The sequence below is a fragment of the Podarcis muralis genome, chromosome 18 (genome assembly GCF_964188315.1).
Source record: "Podarcis muralis chromosome 18, rPodMur119.hap1.1, whole genome shotgun sequence".
NCBI classification, from domain to species: domain Eukaryota; kingdom Metazoa; phylum Chordata; class Lepidosauria; order Squamata; family Lacertidae; genus Podarcis; species Podarcis muralis.
The window spans coordinates 1,681,927-1,702,400 of record NC_135672.1 but is presented as its reverse complement, the minus strand read 5'-3'; the positions used below and the strand labels follow the sequence as shown (position 1 = coordinate 1,702,400).

At 48.5% G+C, this 20,474-nt stretch overlaps 2 protein-coding genes across 7 annotated transcripts in view; one reads left to right on the top strand and one right to left on the bottom strand.

The window, feature by feature from the left end:
* The window catches only part of UPF1 (UPF1 RNA helicase and ATPase), a 31,488-nt gene extending 25,938 nt beyond the window's left edge, over window positions 1-5,550 (bottom strand). For 3 of the 4 annotated variants that reach the window (XM_077921890.1, XM_077921889.1, XM_028713271.2), the window contains exon 1: window positions 5,138-5,550. In XM_077921890.1, coding sequence (XP_077778016.1) covers window positions 5,138-5,401 — 264 coding nt within the window. In that variant the 5' untranslated portion in view covers window positions 5,402-5,550. The remainder of the gene's footprint in view (window positions 1-5,137) is intronic. The other variant, XM_077921892.1, reaches the window with a different exon arrangement.
* A 95-nt stretch (window positions 5,551-5,645) lies between these two features.
* On the top strand, window positions 5,646-19,284 carry LOC114588244 (mast cell protease 1A-like). 3 transcript variants are annotated; one of them, XM_028713275.2, is made up of 5 exons: window positions 5,646-5,785; window positions 12,466-12,613; window positions 13,484-13,619; window positions 16,472-16,723; window positions 17,813-19,284. In XM_028713275.2, exons 2-5 carry the CDS (start codon window positions 12,525-12,527, stop codon window positions 17,945-17,947), a joined length of 612 nt encoding a protein of 203 aa, XP_028569108.2. In that variant the 5' UTR covers window positions 5,646-5,785; window positions 12,466-12,524; the 3' UTR covers window positions 17,948-19,284. The 3 variants fall into 3 exon arrangements, with proteins under 3 accessions (XP_028569108.2, XP_028569109.2, XP_028569107.2); XM_028713276.2 differs by lacking the exon at window positions 5,646-5,785 and adding an exon at window positions 5,800-5,960; XM_028713274.2 differs by lacking the exon at window positions 5,646-5,785 and adding an exon at window positions 8,831-9,197.
* Window positions 19,285-20,474: the final 1,190 nt, after the last annotated feature.

Sequence of the window (20,474 nt, the reverse complement as noted above, 5' to 3'; positions counted from 1 at the left end):
TGTTAGGGCTGCAAATCCTAACCCCACTTAAAAGGCAGTAAACCCCATTGAATTAAATAGGACTTACACCTGAGTAAGCATAGTTAGGATTGCAGCCCCAATCTTTCTTTCCACACAGTGAAGACTAACTACTACACAGAATCACCAGTTACAGCAGGTCAAATAGGTGGGGGATTTGCTATGCACTTTTTATACATAACTTACTTTTTTACACTTTTAGGGGTTTACAGTGGTACCTCGGGTTAAGAACTTAATTTGTTCTTGAGGTCTGTTCTTAACCTGAAGCACCACTTTAGCTAATGGGGCCTCCTGCCGCCGCAGCACGATTTCTCTTCTCATCCTGAAGCATAGTTCTTAACCTGAGGTACTATTTCTGGGTTAGTGGAGTATGTAACCTGAAGCGTACATAACCCGAAATATCGCTGTACTGGTAAATCTTGGGGTTTTTTAATAGATTAGAAACTGGACAGCCAAGTTTGACTACCATCCGACCAGAGGTTCTGACATGCGGGTGGTGGTGGTAACAACAACAAACAATAAGCAGGAAGAAAGAAAATATGCAATGTAAAGTTTGCTGCTGTGTGTGATCTCTAGAGCAAATACAGTTCAAGAGCAATGTTATTGTCCAGATTACTGAGAGGCAAGGCAGTGGGGCCTCCTCTCCATCATCCAGCCAATTATACAGTAGGCTACATATGCTATGACAAGGATGGAAATACTTACTAAGCTGTCAATTTCAAAGCTGTAGCTGGCTTGAACTGGGTGCTACAAGTGGGCTTCACAGCTGCTTTGGTCTTCTTGCTCCACACAGGAAATGCAAGCGTCTCACTTTTGTACTTTCTACCCAGCAAGGCCTTTGATTTTCAGGAAGGGGCATGGATGTGTTTACTCCTTGCATCTAGTTTATTCCAGCCTTCACCAACCTGCCACTCCTTCCAGATGTTTTGGACTACCATTGGTAAGCATCAGCCTCCACCAGCAAAGCCAGGCTCACATCAGTCCCTGCCTTATATGGCTGTTGCTTCTGGGAAGAGTGTTTCCACAAACTGAACACACCAGTTTCAAACTTGTGTCTGAATAAAGTTCCAATGGAGTTTGGGTCACTTAATATGATTCAAGGGAGCCCTACAGTACAGTGGTACCTCGGGTTACATACACTTCAGGTTACATACGCTTCAGGTTACAGACTCCGCTAACCCAGAAGTAGTACCTCAGGTTAAGAACTTTGCTTCAGGATAAGAACAGAAATCGCGCGGCAGCAGCAGGAGGCCCCATTAGCTAAAGTGGTGCTTCAGGTTAAGAACAGTTTCAGGTTAAGAACGGACCTCCGGAACGAATTAAGTACTTAACCTGAGGTACCACTGTATTAGGGAAATTAGCTGACAGGGCTTTTGGCTTACATTTTAAAAACACTTTTTTTTTTGTTACAAAACATTCTTTTTGTAGGAGCAGTAACAGACCAAGATCCACTTATTGGGGAAGATAAGCAGTGCATGAAATTATTCCTGAATCTATATGGTCAAAAAAGGTGGGTGGGGTGGAACCAAGTGACAATGCCACGTGTGATATAATGCACAGGCATAGAAAGGCAAATCACCAAGGTTACCTTGCAACGTGTGAGGTGTGCCAACAATTTGATTCTTATAAAGGAGTCACAAAGTTATCAGAGAAGGCCTGCGAAAACTCACACCTGTACAGACAGAAGTTCTACCCTTCACAACGAGAAACTTCAATTGCCTTTAACAACCCACACAAGGCAATTAAACTCTCCTCCAAAGGAAGGATCCATAAGAAAGCCTGGTTTGAGAGCAGAGCCCTCAAACACAGCCAGACAGGGGAAATCCAGAGAGCAGGCTGGGAATCTCCTCTTAGCCAGCTGGGCACTTGTGTGGGGAAGATGTGTTCATTAGGCATGAGTGCACCTTGCCCCCCGGTTCACACCACACCCAGTTATTCAGAGGTTCAGCTACTGTTCTGTGTTGCTGTATCCACAGAACATTAATAAAGCTCTTACATAGTTTGGTAAGAAACCATGTCCTTACTGCAGGAGCAATGACTTAATCCAGGAAGTGCTCATATGCATTTTATAACTACCTTGTGCACTACTGCCTGCCCTGCCCCCAGTATTAATATTGCCTTGTCTCTAAAAGGTTGCTTTAACTACAAATGTTGTATTTGCAACGTATTTGTTCCTCTCTGCTCCCTCCGGTCTCTCCCCCCCCCCCCCCCCGCACTGTTTCCTGCTCAACCACAAAGTACTCTACACAACTATATTCTGCTTTTGTAAAGAGTCATTTACCCAGTCACCTGTGACAAGTAAGAGTTGCCTTCGGATAATGAGACAGGGAAGCCTTTAAAAAATGGGAGGGACCTGGGTCAGTGACAAAATGGCTAGAAGTTAAGCGATAATAAGAAGCAGACTAGTAACAGCTTGAGGACTTGTGACTTTGGGGGGCTTATCTGCAAGACTACTGAATTCCTCCCATATTTTATGCCTAGTTTACACACAAACAGGAAAGGTTTCATCAACCCCCACCCTAAGGCTCTTTAATACAAAATTACAGACACTGGTACCAACTCAGCTACAGGTCAGTGGTGACCAGGTTCCACTGAAAAACCACCATGTCCTTCTCTCAGGAGCATTAATATTAATAGAGACATACCATATTTCAGCTTTCAACCAGGAAAGGTTACATACACACAAATGAAGCTCTCTTCCACATTATTTCTTCTCCTCCCCCCATCTTTAAAACTAGACACACATACTGCCTTGTATCCATTCACTTTCCCCTGCAACTTGACTTGGAGAAGTTGTACGTGCCCCTTATTGACAACCCCCTCCCCAAGTATTTCTTAACTTGCCCAGTAATTCTCATTAATACTTGGGGACAGATACTCATAGTTCCCCGGTATATTTTCCACCTCCTCTCTAGAAAACACTGCTTTTAATTACAAACTAATATACACAGACACACATTGTATATGCACTACCCCCACTATTGCCTTCACCTCCTCTCTTTGTGGCTAAAAATACTGGCTTGCATCCAATGCTAGCCCTACTCAGAGCAGACCTATTGAAAATAACAGACAATACTAATTTAGGTCCATTAATTTAAATGGCTCTACTCTGAGTATTTTTTAGTTGAATCCATTCCACTATTTTTAACCACAGAAGGTACATACACACTAACAATTTTGTGGGCACATTTCTTTCATATTCCTTTTGCCTTCCACCTAGAGAAAAAAGTGTTGTTTTAACCAAGCAACACCTTGCATACACTTCCCCAATATTCCTTTCTAGAAAGTTACTTTTAACCACATACAAATGTATCTGTGACACACACACACACGACATAGCTCTATACTGAGATGTGCTATACATTCTCCCATAATTCCTTATGCCTCAACTCTAGGGTGAAAAAAAAATGATGTTTTTAATGGCAAAATGCTACATAACATAGGCATGTATCTATTTTTAATAGTGCACAATGGTATAAAAAAATCTGCATTTGGCCTCTCCCATTGTGGGTCAAGAAAGGCCCTTCCCTTGCGGCCTTCCAAGTGCCACACAAAGGATTACTTGAGTAAGAAGGGCTGGGGGATTTCTGTTTCTCTCCAGATGTTGTTGGAGAACATCAGAAGCTGCCTTAGAGTCAGACCACTGGGTCTATCTAGCTCAGCACCGCCAACAGCGACTGGCAACAGCTCACCAGAGTTTCGAAGTGCTCTACTACTGAGCTACAGTGCCAAAAGCCACCATGGTCAGTGACTGGAGTTAGGAGCCCAACAATATGGGCTTAGTGCCTGGCCAGGGGGCCTCTTGGGAAGTACATGTGGGTTCCATGATGGAAGACAGCCGAGAAATCTAATGCTGGTCATAATCAGAGCAGACTCCTTAAAGGAGGTAACTTAATTAGATCCACTAATTTTCAATAGGCTGTATCCAACATTAGTCATACCTCAGAGTAGACCAACTGAAAGTAATGGGTTACATCTAGTATTAAGCTTATTAGTTTTGCCCATTAACTTCAATGAGTCTAACTCTGAGTAGGGCTAATGTTGAATACAACCCACCCCCTTTAAAAATACTATATCAAAGTATTTTTAAAAAATAGGTGGTGGTTGGCACAGACCAACTGAAATCAATAGGCTACTAGGGACTTCAAATGTCTAAAGTTCTACTCAGAGAAGGCCTACTCTGAGCAGAACTTACTTGGACCCAACCCACTGAAATTAATGGACATGACTAACAAGTGCATTGTTTTCAGTGGGCCTACTCTGTGTAGACTTAATTGGACACAACCTACTGACGTTAGAAGACATGACTTAGGCCCACTGTTTTCAATGGGCCTACTCTTAGCTTACCTTACTTAAATACAACCCACTCAAATTAATGCAGCTGATGAACTTAGGTCCATCCTTCTCAATGAGCTTACTTTGTGTTCAACTTAAATGGATGCAACCCACTGACAATAATGGACATGACTCACTTAGCTAAGTAATTTTCAACAGGTCTGCTCTGAGTAAAACTTAGACACAAGCCGCTGATATTCTTCCTTGAGGTCTTTAAGCCCAGGTTGGATGGCTATCTGTCCTGGATACTTTAGCTAAGATTCCTGGATTGGGGGGCTGGACTAGATGACCATCGAGGTCCCTTCCAACTCTACAATCCTATGACTAATGCAACCAGCGTTTCCAACGGGCCTACACTGTGTAGAACTCACCTTGGGCACAACCCATAGCAAATGAATGCACCTGACTAAATAAGATGCAGGTCTGCTCTTAAACGGACACAGCCTATGGAAGCTAACAGGCACGACTAACTTGTGCTACTTTTCGTCGGGCCTACTCCGAGCAGGACTTTCTTGGCCCCAACACATCGGCGTGGACTGACAGGACTAACAGGCGTGTTAGTTAGGCGTGTCATGCCGAAGCGGGCACCACTAACTTAGGCCCACTGCTGCTAGTAATCACTATTATTATTAAGTAATATTATTTGTACCCCCGCCACCTGCCTGGGTTGGCCCAGCCACTCTGGGCGGCTTCCCACATAATAAAGGCCTAATAAAGCAATGGGTCTTCTCCGAGTAGGTGCAGTAGTCGCAACCCTCCCCCGCCCCCGCCTCGCAGGCCTCACCTGGGCGTCCAGCTGCCCCGGCGAGAGGGCGACGGAGGGCGGCCCGCCGGCTCCTCCTCCTCCCGCCGAGACTCCTCCGGGGTTGCCCTGCGCGGAGGCCCCGCCGCTTCCTCCTCCTCCGGGCGGCGTCTGGGTCTGGCTGGGCAGCGTGAAGTCGGTGAACTCGAACTCGGAGCCCTGCGTGTCGGCGCCCAGCAGCTCGGCCTCCTCCGTGTCCAGGAAAGTCAGCGTCTGGGAGCTGGGCCCGTACGCCTCCACGCTCATGATGGCGGCGGCGGGGGCTGAAGCGGTGACTGGGGCGGCTCCTTCCCCTTCTCCCCTCACGGAGGCGGCAAACGGCGCGGCAGAAGACAAGGCCTCTTCCCCCCTCAGAGCCAGCGGCTGAACGAGCGCGAGCCGCCTCCTGCGCCTGCGCGGAATGCCTAGGCCTCAACCGCCGCCGCCGACCGGACGCTCGGACGCAGCCAGCCAATCAGCGGGCGGGCCAACGTGCGCTGCGAAGTGGCGCGAGGCGGAAGGGGCGGGGGAGGAAGAGGAGAAGAATAGTCCTCGGTGCGCAGGCGCGGAGGTTGCCAGGGTCGGGCGCGCGTGAAGAGAGGGCGCATGCGCGTCGAACACAACCGGTTTGGGGTCCTTGATTGCTCTCAGGTACCAGGCGAGGCGGAGGAAACACGGGGCGGGGCAAGGTGTCCCTTAAGCTCCGCCTCATTGCAATTTAACCCAATCAGGATTCTTTTCTTCGCTCTTAAAGCCCGCCTCTCCTCAATTTAATCCAATCAGGACCGTTTATTCTGAGGAGGATGCACGTTTCGAAGAGGGGATGGTAAAACAGGCGGGCAATCAGGATAGGCATAATAATAGAGCGGGGGGGGAGAGACGCGCGTAAGGGGTGGAGGGGGCGGAGAGAGCGAGAGTCCGGAGCCCGTTCAAGCCCCGCCTTTCCCCTCTCTCTTCCCCTCCGGCCCCCACCCCGGGGAAGGCGGCGAGGCCGCCGAGGTGGATGATGTTCCGCGTCGCGAAAGCGCGACAGTTTTATGGTCGGGCCTGAGAGAAAAGTGGCGTGTGAGCAGTGCGCATGCGCGAGCCGTCACACGGACGGGGGCGCCGGGTTTCCTCGGCGGGAGGCCACGCCCCTTGTCGCGGGAAGGGGGCGGGGAAAAGGCGGCGCCTGGAATGTGATTGGCTAAGAGTCTGCATTGGGGGACTAAGTTCCAAAAAGGCAGGGGGGGATTTACAAGAAAAGCAAGTATTTTGAGGCTGCGGACAGAGCAATGCATTACTAAGGCCAGACTGGAGGCACCCCATTAAAGCAATGTTTTATTATTATTGGATCCGGGGAGCTGCTTAATGAGGTTGGGGCTGCAGCCTGCGCTGCCTGGATGTGGGGGGAGCGCCAAAGAGAGTGCAGGGGGAGCAGCGCCCGGTTGCCCGAGGCCAGAAGGATGCCTTGGGAAGGGCCCCGGGCTGCTGTGCCCTCCCGCTGGCCTGCAGCTGGGGGGCCTGCAGGATCGGGGCCCCTGCTCTGCTGGCGGATCCCTCCTCCATTCACTTTTTATGACAACCTCGCCGGTGGCGGCCATCTGTGCAGGGAGCAACTCGGCGCTTTCTTCCTGCCCCGCCCCCTCTTTAAGGTCCTGGAGAGGCTGGGAAACAGTTCAAAACAGAAATGCTCGCAGCTAGGGCAGCAGACCGCCTCTTTCCAAATTATTTGTTGTCTGCTGAATTGCAGAGACTGGGCGCATCACAGCACTTTCTAACATAAGTTCAAGACATGCACATGCAATATGCACGCTTAAAGGCGCCCCCTGCGCCTTTTTAGTCATAGCCACTATGTTGCACTTGTATGTTCGAGGGAATGGGAGCTGCTTCCTAGAGCGCATCTTCTTGTGCTTTTTGCAATCCCCTGTGGCTTCCACCAATAAAAGTTCAGGCATCTGGGCGGTTTGCAACAAAATATAAAGGGACAAAACAAAACATCAGACATTAAAAGCTTCCCAGTATAGGGCAGTCTGAGAAAGGTCATATAATTATTTCCAGCATAAGGTTTTTATTTTGTAGTAAAGGTGGTGGTGTTCAAGATCAATGGATTCAAGTTACCAGAAAGCAGATTCTTACTAAGCATCAGGAATAAAAATCTTTTTTCTTTTAAAAATTGTATTACTTAGATAAAATTTAATGCAGTCTACACAAATAAATGAAGATAAGAGCCAGTTGGCAGTCGAACGGAGTCCTCAGGTGATAGTGGACACTTCTTGGAGGTTTTTAAGCAGAGGTCTAAGCAGGCCATATGTCATGGATACTTTGGTTGAGATTCCTGCATTGCAGGGGGTTGGACTAGATGACCCTCAGGGTTACTTCCAACTCTACAATTCTATGAAGACCAAATGGAATCACAAGACAGAACCCAGCCACCAATAGCCTTATCCCCTATGAATTGATCTAACCTTTAAAATCCATTTATGTTGGCGGTCATTACTGTCTCTTGGAGGAGCTCAGCCCAGCCAGAGTGTTAAGTGTGCGTTGTGTTAAAAGTTACAATTTTTTTGGCCTGAATTGGATTCCAGCATTCAGGGCTGTATCTAAGGCTAGTCATATTCAAAGTTGATTCAATGCAATTAAAGGGCATCATGTACCTTCGGGTCCATTGAATTAGATGAATGCACTTGGAATAAAATTTACTTGGCCAAGCCATTCTGCTTCCCTGCATAGCCCCATGCTCTTGTCTTAGAAGAAAGGGAGACTTTCTCCACCCCAGGAATAATCTTAGGCTTCCTGCTTGGCTGCCTGGGTGGCATGCATGCCCCTGCAGGGACGGAACAGGGCGCCAGAATCCCAGGGCCCGAGCCCTGTTCCCTTCCAGCGGCTTGCAGGTCCGCAGTGCTTTTTTGAGCAGCGTGGAGCCTGCAGGGAGTCCGCCTGCAGCCTCCCCCTCAGCTGTAGGGCGGCCGGGGTGGTGGTGGACACAAGCCCCATGCTGCCCGAGCCTGCAGGCGCCTGCGCCACCCTGTTCAGTCATTTCTCCCTACCACATTAATAGTAGGGGGCTACTAGTAACCTCCAACTTCCGTCACAAATCTGACGATTCTACATGTTCCAAGAGTCAAGGGATCATGAGAGTAGAAACTGGAACTGCATGATGGTGGCTTTGAAAAGTCTTCTTGCTCTCTTCCTAATGACTTGCAGGATTTGCACCTCAAATGTGGTACAGAAAAGAGAGAAAGACACTGTTCTTGTGGGTTGCCCTCACTGGCTGTCATCCAGTTGTGACATGATTTATGTAATTAATATAGGTTGCCATATTTCAAAAAGTGAGAATCCGGACACAAAAGTTGTTGAGCTATTTTATTGCAAAATCTAAAAAAAACCCCAACCCTACTACTCCTAGCTGCCTGTATATTAGCAGAAACAGCATATAAAAATGCAAGAAATTTGCTTTAAAATGATGGAGATTTTTTCACATGGATCTTTTAAAAAAAGTAATTTGCAAACTGGTGTGGAAATGTTCATGGGATGGTTCACAATTTGGTACACTCACCATCTCTCTATCTGATTGCTGTTTTAGCGGGCGATCTATGGTGTGACTGGCCAGTTAAGCTTTCTGACATCCTTCTGCCTCACTAGATCACAGTTGTTGATGGATGCTGTGGGCTCTTCTCTCCGCAGGGGGCTACCGGGGGGGGGGGGGCGAGGGGTCAGTTCTATAATCTCCACTATAGACACTATAGAAGATCAAATTTTGGGCTGTTCTCACAGTTTGGCTGTTGGGGTCCTGCCACAATCAATCCACTTCCATCATCTCACTATCAGATTGCCGTTTTAGTGGGTGGTCTATGATGAAGTGACCGGCCAGTTAAGCTTTCTGACATCCTGCTATCAGATCGCAAGCCTGGCCGTTGGGGCTTCTCGGGGGGTGGGGTGGCGACGGTGGTAATAAAAGCTATGGGGCCAAGGGCTGGACACTGAAACACCAGGCATCTCCTTCCTTCCAAGATGTGGAGATTCCAACAGCCTCCCCACCTCTTCCTCCTCCTCCTCCTGTCCTCCTCTCTGGTCAAACCAGGTGAGTTCAAAGACACACCCCACCTCTGCTGAACTGAATTCTCCTATTCCTCTGGGCCAAGCCACTCTCATTCCTTCCATTCCTGAGGCTCAGGCTGCCCTTGGCAGGAGGTTTGTAAGCAAGGCAGGGCTCATAATGCTACAATGGCAAAGCCCTGCTTCATGGATCCTGCAGGGAGAAGCGGGTTGGGCTATAGGACCTTGGAGACCCCTTCCAGCTCTGACTATTCTTCATTTTCCAGAGTGAAGCTGAAACGTTGTAGGTTTATGGGGGGGGGGCGTGTGTTAAGTTTGTCAGTGTCCTTCTTGAACTGTGGTGTCCAGTTCTGGGCACCACAGTTCAAGAAGGACACTGACAAACTGGGACGTGTCCAGAGGAGGGCAACCAAAATGGTCAAAGGCCTGGAAACGATGCCTTATGAGGAACGGCTAAGGGAGCTGGGCATGTTTAGCCTGGAGAAGAGGAAGTTAAGGGGTGATATGATAGTCATGTTCAAATATATAAAAGGATGCCACATAGAGGAGGGAGAAAGGTTGTTTTCTGCTGCTCCAGAGAAGCGGACACGGAGCAAGGGATCCAAACTACAAGAAAGAAGATTCCACCTAAACATTAGGAAGAACTTCCTGACAGTAAGAGCTGTTCGACAGTGGAATTTGCTGCCAAGGAGTGTGGTGGAGTCTCCTTCTTTGGAGGTCTTTAAGCAGAGGCTTGACAACCATATGTCAGGAGTGCTCTGATGGTGTTTCCTGCTTGGCAGGGGGTTGGACTCGATGGCCCTTGTGGTCTCTTCCAACTCTACGATTCTATGATTCTAAGTCTGAATCGTACATTGGATTCCTTCTAAACTCATGATCCTGTGTCCTTGAGGTAAAACCAGTAAGAGGAAACTCGTTCCTTTGTTATAGTCGTGGCTTTGGCTGGCCAGTTAAGCACTGCGATTTACAAGTCCAGCGTGGGCCTTTCCCCTCCTCGTCTGGTTGGGAAGAACAACAGGTTGAGGTGTGCTGTGCACGTGCGTAAGTTTTGTTGTCGGTTCAAGGGAAAATATGTACAAAATATAGAAGAGAGAACTCCAGGATGCCAAGATCCATGTTTGAGGCAAGTACTCTGGTGAGAAAGCCCCAGAGATTTAAAATGGCAAGATACACAGCAAAGTATAACATAGAAATATAGGATGTTAGAGCTTTAAAATTTGCCCCGATGAGTTCCAAAACCTCCCTCTTGGCATAAGAAAAGAACCACACATGTAGTAAGTTAAAAATGTTTTACTTACAAACTCTCCAAAGGTCAGATTCATGTGCATGTCCATACATCAGAAAGGCTGCATGGACAGTAGCACTTAGTTTAGTTCAGGGGTCTGCAACCCGCGGCTCCGGAGCCGCATGTGGCTCTTTTACACCTTTGCCGCAGCTCTGGGGCGGATACTAGCGAGGGGAGGAGGCGCATTGTGTGCCCCGACACTCCCCACTGTGGCGGACGCTGTACTGGCTGTGACATCGCATGGGGGCAGTGCGTGCGTTAGTCACGCACCGTCCCGACGTCACCTTCCCGCCCGCCCGCTACATTGTAAGGGGCATGTACGCTGGTCACTGTCTTGAAGGGGAGTGAAGAACACACGCACACAAAAAGGTAACTTGTTAATTTAACCTTTATTTCTATGAGGAGGAGTAATTCTGAGGGGTCAAACAAAGAAATAATAAAAAAGTGACAAAAAAGTTATTTTTATAATGACAAGTTTTGCGGCTCCCAGGTTTTTTTTCTTCGGAAACGGGTCCAAGTGGCTCTTTTTGTCTTAAAGGTTGCAGACCCCTGGTTTAGTTCCAAAGTGGTGAAAGTTCCTAAATGATTGGTATTGGATCTTGAGAGTGGCTTGTGAGAGCAACCAGCTTAACCTTTTCACACACTACGTTCATCAGATAGACTGGGGAGGGAACAAAGGCTTGATTGCCTAGTTGCTCCAGTGGTGAGGGGAAGTGCCCTTCGTTAAGCCTGACAGGACAGCTTGCTCTATGGTATCCACCCCTTCATACATTCACTAGGCTTCAGCATGTTTGTTATTTGAGGCTGATTATTACACTAATTTTTGGCTGATGCTGGAAGCTGGAGAGAAAGAGGTTTGCATTGCTCTGTGCCAGAATTCGGGCTTCCCTGGAACCCTAATGAGAAAGCAAGATTTATGGGTTGGTTCTGCTGATGTTCATTTCAAGGAAACCGAACGATGGGTTAAGCGAAGGGATCCCTGGAGTCACTTGATGCTCAGAGATTGGGGTAAACAATATCTGTAACTGCATGTGCAGACATCCCATTTCCATTCCCCTGGCTCCCTTGCCTTCATTAACTCCCTGGCAAAGCCGACTGTAAGCTGACTGGGGTGCTGTCATTTTTCTGCTTTGCAAAGATGGATGGTACCCATAAGCTAATAAGGGGGCCGTGGAAAGCCGCTGATCAAAACAAACAAGATGAATTTTAACAGGGAGAAATGTAAAGTATTGCACTTGGGCAAAAAAAATGAGAGGCACAAATACAAGATGGGTGACACCTGGCTTGAGAGCAGTACATGTGAAAAGGATCTAGGAGTCTTGGTTGACCACAAACTTGACATGAGCCAACAGTGTGACGCGGCAGCTAAAAAAGCCAATGCAATTCTGGGCTGCATCAATAGGAGTATAGCATCTAGATCAAGGGAAGTAATAGTGCCACTGTCTTCTGCTCTGGTCAGACCTCACCTGGAGTACTGTGTCCAGTTCTGGGCACCACAGTTCAAGAAGGACACTGACAAACTGGAACGTGTCCAGAGGAGGGCAACCAAAATGGTCAAAGGCCTGGAAACGATGCCTTATGAGGAACGGCTAAGGGAGCTGGGCATGTTTAGCCTGGAGAAGAGGAGGCTAAGGGGTGATATGATAGCCATGTTCAAATATATAAAAGGATGTCACATAGAGGAGGGAGAAAGGCTGTTTTCTGCTGCTCCAGAGAAGCGGACACGGAGCAATGGATCCAAACTACAAGAAAGAAGATTCCACCTAAACATTAGGAAGAACTTCCTGACAGTAAGAGCTGTTCGACAGTGGAATTTGCTGCCAAGGAGTGTGGTGGAGTCTCCTTCTTTGGAGGTCTTTAAGCAGAGGCTTGACAACCATATGTCAGGAGTGCTCTGATGGTGTTTCCTGCTTGGCAGGGGGTTGGACTCGATGGCCCTTGTGGTCTCTTCCAACTCTATGATTCTATGATTCTATGATTCTATGATCTCCTCTTACGATTCTTGCAGCTCTCTTGCGGAGTCGCATCATCGGAGGACATGAAGCTGTACCTCATTCCCGACCCTACATGGCAACACTCAAATCTGAATTGGGCTTTGGGTGTGGCGGGTTCCTTGTGGCCCCCCAGTGGGTAATGACAGCCGCGCATTGCATGGAGTAAGTATCTCAAAACCCTCCCTGATGTGTAGCAGTGGCATTATTGCGGTGCCTTTCATTACATTTGCAAATTGTTCCCCACGAGACTTGATGCAGGAGGAATATCTTTAGGCAGAAAAGAGAATCGAGAAGGCGCCTTTCTGACATGTAGGAGATCCAAAGAACAGGTGGAGGAAGGCTTAGTGAAACAAATACATATCTCAGCGAAAATAACCTATATAAGCATATTATATATGGGGAAATGGCAGAATTGCATATAAAAATGTGCATATTAGGACACATTTACCCTAAAATGCTGATGAATTTTGACAAGGGCTTTTTTTAAAACAACATAAATACTGCAAACTGATGTGGAAATGTGAAGAACTGAATTTAAGATTGGAAAGATGAGAAACTGAGGAAAATCAAAATTGGCCGGTTCCCCACCCTTCGGACCCACCCAAGAGAGAACAATAAAGGTAAAGGTACCCCTGCCCGTACGGGCCAGTCTTGACAGACTCTGGGGTTGTGCGCCCATCTCACTCTATAGGCCGGGGGCCAGCGCTGTCCGGAGACACTTTCCGGGTCACGTGGCCAGCGTGACATCGCTGCTCTGGCGAGCCAGCGCAGCACACAGAAACGCCGTTTACCTTCCCGCCAGTAAGCAGTCCCTATTTATCTACTTGCACCCGGGGGTGCTTTCGAACTGCTAGGTTGGCAGGCGCTGGGACCGAGCAGCGGGAGCGCACCCCGCCACAGGGATTCGAACCGCCGACCTTTCGATCGGCAAGCCCTAGGCGCTGAGGCTTTTACCCACAGCGCCACCCGCGTCCCAAGAGAGAACAATAGCTAAGGATTAATTCCAGGTTCTCTGATGCTCTTGGATTCCAGAGACATGACGGTCGTCTTGGGGGCGCACGATCGTTCCGCCATTGAGGACACTCAACAGGTGATTGGCGTTGAGTCATACCACATGCACCCGGAATATAATGACGATACAAACTCAAACGATATCCTTCTGCTCAAGGTGAGTTGCTCTAAGCCCCCTCTTTCTCAGCACCTCAGAAGGCAGGGATCACGAGGAAGAAGGAAGATGAATGAGCCCCACCCCGCCATCCCCATCTGCCCAAAGTATCATAAAAGCCGATTTTCAAATCTTGCTGCCTGACACATCTGCGTTACTGTACCTCATGGGGAAACTGACCCTCACCAGGGACTAGCGGCATGGAGCAGGCGACTAAACTGGAACCTCATTAAGGAGTTTCAACTTCAAAACTAGGAAGGTGCATTAATACAGGGACGTTTCTCCCCCCCCCCAAAAAAAAGATTAATCCAGAATGTTACAGATTACACCAACAATGGAGGTCTATATCAGGGGGTGGGGAACATCAGGAATGGTAGTCAAATGTGGCCCCCAGGTCTCTTTGCCTGGCCCATGGCATTCTCCCCAGGCCAAAAGCTACTGCCAGCCCTTCTCTACAGCCTGAGTTTTTTTATTATTGTCTTGAATTCTGCTAATGTTTCTAGCTTGCCTGGATGAAGGGTGAAGTGAAGTCTATCTATCCAAGCCAGCTTACTTCTGAAAATTAAACTTCCTTTTGGTGCTCCTCCCTCTTTTGCCTCTGCCCCGCCCACCGCTCACATGTGGCCCTTGGAAGGTTTCTCAGGGGTGGAACGAGGCCCTTGGGCTCCCCACCATTCTGCCCCTTCAAAAAGCAGTCAAAGAGAAATGATGCTATCCCTGCTAATGCCCGCAAAGATGACACACGTTTCCATAAAAATTCCTTATGGCCATTTCTGTGTGTGAGAGGCAAATTGAAGGTGGAAAAGTGCCCTGTAAACAAAGCAAAACCCAGGTATAGGACCGCCTTCTCACACTTTGGGGTCTGAGCAGAAGTCTCCAGGATTCCCTGACCCCCTCCAGGCGGCAGGTGGAAGGTTGAATCTCCAGGTGGGCAAAAGTGCCTTTAACAAAAATATACATAGACATATTTAGAAGACCCTGCATGTCACTTTCAAGCTTCAGCCCAGCAAGAGCTGGCTGCAAATGATAGCCCATAACTTTGGGCTGGGGTCTGCCCTCCTCTTCTTGCCTCTCCCAATTAACTTCCATCTCAGAGGCTTCCTATATGACAGGGGCGCCTTACTCTCCGCAGCCTCTCTCTGCCCCTGGGTCAGGCTTGCCCCTCTCTGCACATGGGGCAGCCCAGTTGAGGGGAGGGGCAGCAGCTCTCTGCCGCTGACTCTCCACTCACACACCGAAGCCGGGCTCTGATGGGAGCGGGGGGGGGCAGGGACGGACCTGGTCAACCCCCCCCCCCCCAGAAAACACACCTGGTGGATAGTGGGCTGAGTGGCTCTGGCAGGGTTGGGAGAGCGTCATGAGTGTGACGTCATGGGCATGTGGTGCTCCCCCCCCCGCAATGTTGGACACAACTCTGTGCACCTGCCAGATGATGTCATTGGGGCCTGCCCTGAAATCTCAAGGTCTGAAATGCTACTGACCTGGCAACCCAGACCCCAGCAAAGTCCTGAGGCTCTGCCATGATTGTTATGTACTGAAGTTCTCACCCTGGGCCAGCAGGGGGATACTGTAGATAGTTATGCAAATGAAGGATCGAAAGTGACGTTCAGTGATTGGATAGTTTGTATGCAAATGAAGGATCGAAAGTGACGTTCAGTGATTGGATAGTTTTAGAAAGTAGTTACAGTAACAAGGTACTGGAGCTCTATATAAGCAGGCTGACTGAGGCCTTCAGCTCAGTTCAGTTCTGGCCTCAGAATAAAGAAGAGCTGTTTGAAGAATCATTGTGTCGTCTGATATGTTCGCCCACAACCTAACAATGATTGCAGCTTGATGTGACTTCCAAAGGAAGAATAAAATTAGTTGCTGCCCCCTTCAAAGAAAACAATGGCCCAGAAGCTCTAGAGAACTTTATTCTCTCTCCCCTTGCCCCACCCCTCCCTTGACAAAATGTCACCCCCAGTTTGTTCCTTCCATCACATGTCAAGGAGATAAGTAACTACACATCCAAAGGCAGTCCTGAATAGGGAAGTTTTTAATGTTTGGTGTTTTATTAAGCTTTGATATCTGTTGGAATCCACCCGGTCAGGTGGACAAGGTACTATTATTATTGTTATTGTTACTGGCAAACAGGGTGGTGATATTTTGTGTGTCTGCAGATTTACCTTGGCACTTAGCACTAAGAGCTATGGCTCACACACCTCCATTCTTCTGCATTTCCATTCTCACGAGGACCAGGAACCCGCTTGCTTTTAATCAGAGACCTGTACTCTCCTCCTGCCACAGCTGCTGTCCCTCCATCAAAGCAACCCACATTTCAAAGGCATGAGTTCCATCCCAGATCCCCGGGAGGAGAGGGTTGGACTAGAGGACTTTGGAAACCCCTTCCAACTCCAACAGTTCCTTTGGTCCATCTGGCTCGGTGTTGTCTACACTGACTGGCAGAGGAACGCCAGGACTTCAGACGGAGGAAATTCTCTGTCCTGCCTGGAAATGCTCACCTTGAAAGAGGGACCTATGAGCTATGGCCCTTGCTCTAAAAATAACGAAACACTTGATTTGTCAGTAAAAAGCTTTGAAGCAATAATGGAAGTTCCCAGGCCTCAAGGTTCCCGGAATGAAGGTCCACCTAGATCAGTGTTGTTGGCACTGACTGACAGCAGCTCTTCAGAGTTTCTGTTTCGTAGAAGGGTCTCTCCACAGCCGACCTGGAGAGGCTGGGGGTTGAACCTGGGACCTTCTGCATGCAGAGCAGGTACTGCACCTGCTGAGCTACAGGGACGGGGTGTGTGTTCCAGGGAAGACTTTGTTTTGCAAGGGAGATTGCTTGACTCTTCTCCTTCACCTTCCTGCAGCTGGTCTACAAGGCTACTCTGAACAAAAACGTCCAGATGATTCCCCTGCCCACATCTAGCAGCGACCTCCCCGATGGGACCCCCTGCAGCCTGGCAGGATGGGGCCTGATTGATGACAACCAGGACACGGAGAAGCTCTTTGAGACCAACATCACCATCTACAGTCGCAGGAAGTGCATGAAGTTCTACCCAGAGCTGGACGACAGCATGATCTGCGCTGGCAGCTACAACCAGCTCCGGGATACAAGCCAGGTGAGGGTCAGCAGGCAGGACTGGTGACCGGGGTCAGCAGCAGAGAAATTGGGGGCCCTCCAGGTGTTGCTGGACCCAAACTTCCACCAGCCCCTGTGGCCATTGCTCAGAGAGATTTCTGGTTCAAAGCATCAGCCCATTTGCTCTGTATTGTTGACACAGGCTGGCGGGGGCTCTCTGAGGTTTCCGGAGTGGCGCATTCCCCATCCCACCTGAGGATCAAACCTGGGTCCTCCTGCAGATCCTCTGCCATTGAGCTATGCCCCTTTGTGAAGCGTGTGGGTGTCTCCAACCCCTGGGAAGGGGGAGGCAGCTCAAGAAAGCAAGCCAAGTCACAAGGTGTCAAATCCATGTCTGAGAGCACTAGTGAAGCAAAACTCTCTCCTCCCCTTTCTCTCTCTCTCTCTCTCTCTCTCTCTCTCTCTCTCTCTCACACACACACACACCCACCCACACACACACACACATGCCCACACACCATGCTACACTTCCTCACATATACAACACACCCTGCTACACTTCCTCACATATACAGTACAGACAAAAAGCTCTCTTTCCCTTTCTCTCATATCACTTCCTGGTGTCATAAAAATTAAAGAAATAATAACATTTAAAGTTGAAATGTGTGTGAGAGAGGCTGAGCAGGCGATGTTTTGGAATGTGAAGGTTGTGTTTACCAGAGAACCAGGAGAGACGGACAAAGCTACATGTCTGCAAGACCTACTGCTCTAGCAGCTGAGGACGAAGGAAGAAGAAAGAGATGGAAGGCGCTGTGCCCCAGGCTTAAAGGCAGCCCCCTCACATGACGGCCCCTTTGCTTGCGTTCATATTTGGGGTGCTGCCCCTCAACTACTTGCCGGTTGAGGCTGTGTCTCACTGGGCTTGCAGTGCCCTAGTAAAAGCCCTGTATGGCTGACAATTGGAGGCTGGGTCTTCCTGAAATCTGGGAGAGCCGCTGCCAATCCGTGTCGACAGCACTGAGCTAGATGGGCCAACGATCTGATTCTCACCCAAGTCTCATTCTAAGGCAGCTTCCTTCCTCACTCGGTCGCAGTTGTTGATGGATGCTGGGGGCTCTTCTCTCCGCAGGGCGATTCCGGAGGCCCCATGGTCTGCAACGGCGTGGCGCACGGAATCGTCTCCTTCGGCAACCACTTTCCTCCTGGAGTCTACTCTCGCATTGCCCACTTCCTTCCCTGGATCAAGAAAACCATGGAACCCTGAAGAGAAGAAGCAACCACCAACTGCAGCCTGGCTCGACAAGAAACCCTCTGCTTGCTATATAACCTGTATGGCTTTCATTCTGAAATTCCACCTGCCCCCCCCCCCCCCCCAATGCTGCAGCACGCCCTCCTCCCACTCCTGTTGGAACAACTGGATCCAAAGGGACTTGAATTCACAACTGCATTTTCGTGCCATCTCCCCAGGGAATTCTGGGAAGTGTAGTTCTATGGGGTGAAATGTGGGTCTCTTAACAACTCTCAGCCCCCTTAACAAACTACAGTTCTCCAAATTATTGCTGGGCATGGCTGTTTAAGTGCCCTATAATGTTTGAGATCCCAGTCAATGGCCCTGTGTGGTTTCGATCTGAGAGCGTTTGTTCAGTGCATGATCCTTGGATCGAGAGGTGTACCCTGAACACAAGAGAAGCAGAATTTGGAAATGGGAGCGGGGGGGGGGGAGCGGATTGAGTGCCTTGACCTGTCACATTCTGACCCTCTTGCATTGCAAAATGAAGCAAATGCTTGAGCATCAGTCTTGTGCTTCTATTAGCCTCTCTGAAATGAACATATGAACTGTAAGAAGGCACCATAACTCCAAGACCATGTCTTGGGTTATGGAAATGGACAGAATGGCCCATCCCTAAGTTCAAAGCAGCCCCCCCCCCATAACATTTGGCCATCCCCCCTGTTTGGCACATTCTTCCAATCGGCATCCATCACTCACCATCTCTCTATCAGACGGGTGATCTATGGTGAGACAGCCAGTTAAGCTTTCTGACATCTCACTTTTCATTTTGATTGCAAGCCCAGCTGTTGTGGCTACCTGGGGCAAGGGGTCAGTTCTATAATCTCCACTATAGACACTATAGAAGATCAAATTTTGGGCTGTTCTCACAGTTTGGCTGTTGGGGTCCTGCCACAATCCATCATCTCACAATCAGATTGCCGTTTTAGTGGGTGGTCTATGATGATGTGACCGGCCAGTTAAGCTTCTTGACATCCTGCTATCTGATCGCAAGCCTGGCCGTTGGGGCTTCTGGGGGGAGGAGGAGTCAGCTGGAATCTCCACATCTTGAAGTCCCACTTGGCAAGGAAGGAGATGCCTGGTGTTTCAGTGTCCGGCCCTTGGCCCCATAGCTTTTATTACCATCGTCCAGCTGATATTTAATTTAACTGTTTACCATTATATTCTAATGGATTATTTAATATTTCTTTATTTGATGTGTTGTTTCTTTTTTAAAGTTATTGTGACTTTTTTGTATTGGATTAGATTGCTATTACATGTGTGATCTTTGCTGTCTATTTTGTTGTTTCTCCAGCATGTAAACCACCTTGTGTATGAAATCTTCCATGTGACAGCCTTTTAGACATTATATTATACATATATTATATTATACATATTATACTGTACATAGAATTAACTGTTGCATTTCCAAGCAACTAGCAACAAACTCGACCCCTCAAAGCAGTTGATGGGGCCAGTTGAATCTTGTTAGCGAGTCCTCCAGAGTCCTAACTGTAAGGCAGCATCAATTTGGCACAGGTCCCTTTCCCCTAAAACACCCCCCAACTGTTAATCTCTTGCCACACAGAAGAGAAAGACCCAAAGTGGCTTTCACACAGCAGTTAATGGGCTTGAAATCTGCTCAGAAAATGACAGCTGTACCAGTGGAAATGTACTGATTGGGGCACTTGATACTTGCAAACATTTATCTGCAAGTTCTCATTATCTTTCTTGCTCTATTTTGACAAGTAACTCATGAAAATATCTCTGTTGCCTTCAGACAGACAGACAGACAGACAGACAGACAGACAGATAGATAGATAGATAGATAGATAGATATTTGTGTGTTTTACAGACTCCCACAAGAGTCTCTTTGGAGGTCTTTAAGCAGAGGCTTGACAACCATATGTCAGGAGTGCTCTGATGGTGTTTCCTGCTTGGCAGGGGGTTGGACTCGATGGCCCTGGTGGTCTCTTCCAACTCTATGATTCTATGATTCTATAAGAGGTGGTGGACTCTCCTTCATTGGAGGTTTCTAAGCAGAGCTTGGAGGGCCATCTGTCATGGATGATTTAGTTGAGATTCCTGCATTGCAGGGGGTGGGACTACTAGATGTCTCTGGGGAGGGGGGGGGTAACTTCTATCTCATGTTTGGGTGCCAGCAGATTCTCAGTAGAGATGGGCAATTTTGTTAATTCTTGTTTGTTCTGGGAAGCTTGAAGTAGGTGGGGTTAGCAAACTGAATTTCCCCCATTCCCTACAGAGAGTTTAAGTGGGTCCTATCACCTCTAAGAAGGTGATCCAGATCTGGATCCAGATTTAGGCCCCATCTAGGCAACACATGCCTGTTGTCTTTGTCCATGGAGTTTTCTTGGCAAGGATACTGGAGTGGCTTGCCGGTTCCTCCTCCAGGTGGATCACGTTTGGTCGAAACTCTCCACTATGACCTGTTCATCTTGTGTGCCCTGCTCGGCGTAGTTCATAGCTTCTCTGAGTTCTTCAAGCCCCTTCGCCACGGCAAGGC

Bases quoted from the DNA above. Each gene is read 5' to 3' on its own strand.
- LOC114588244 (XM_028713274.2), top strand. From the start codon at position 9,128: ATGTGGAGATTCCAACAGCCTCCCCACCTCTTCCTCCTCCTCCTCCTG. The intron at 12,614-13,483 runs GTAAGTATCTCA...CTTGGATTCCAG, and splicing joins ACAGCCGCGCATTGCATGGA to AGACATGACGGTCGTCTTGG. The intron at 16,724-17,812 runs GTGAGGGTCAGC...TTCTCTCCGCAG, and splicing joins AGCTCCGGGATACAAGCCAG to GGCGATTCCGGAGGCCCCAT.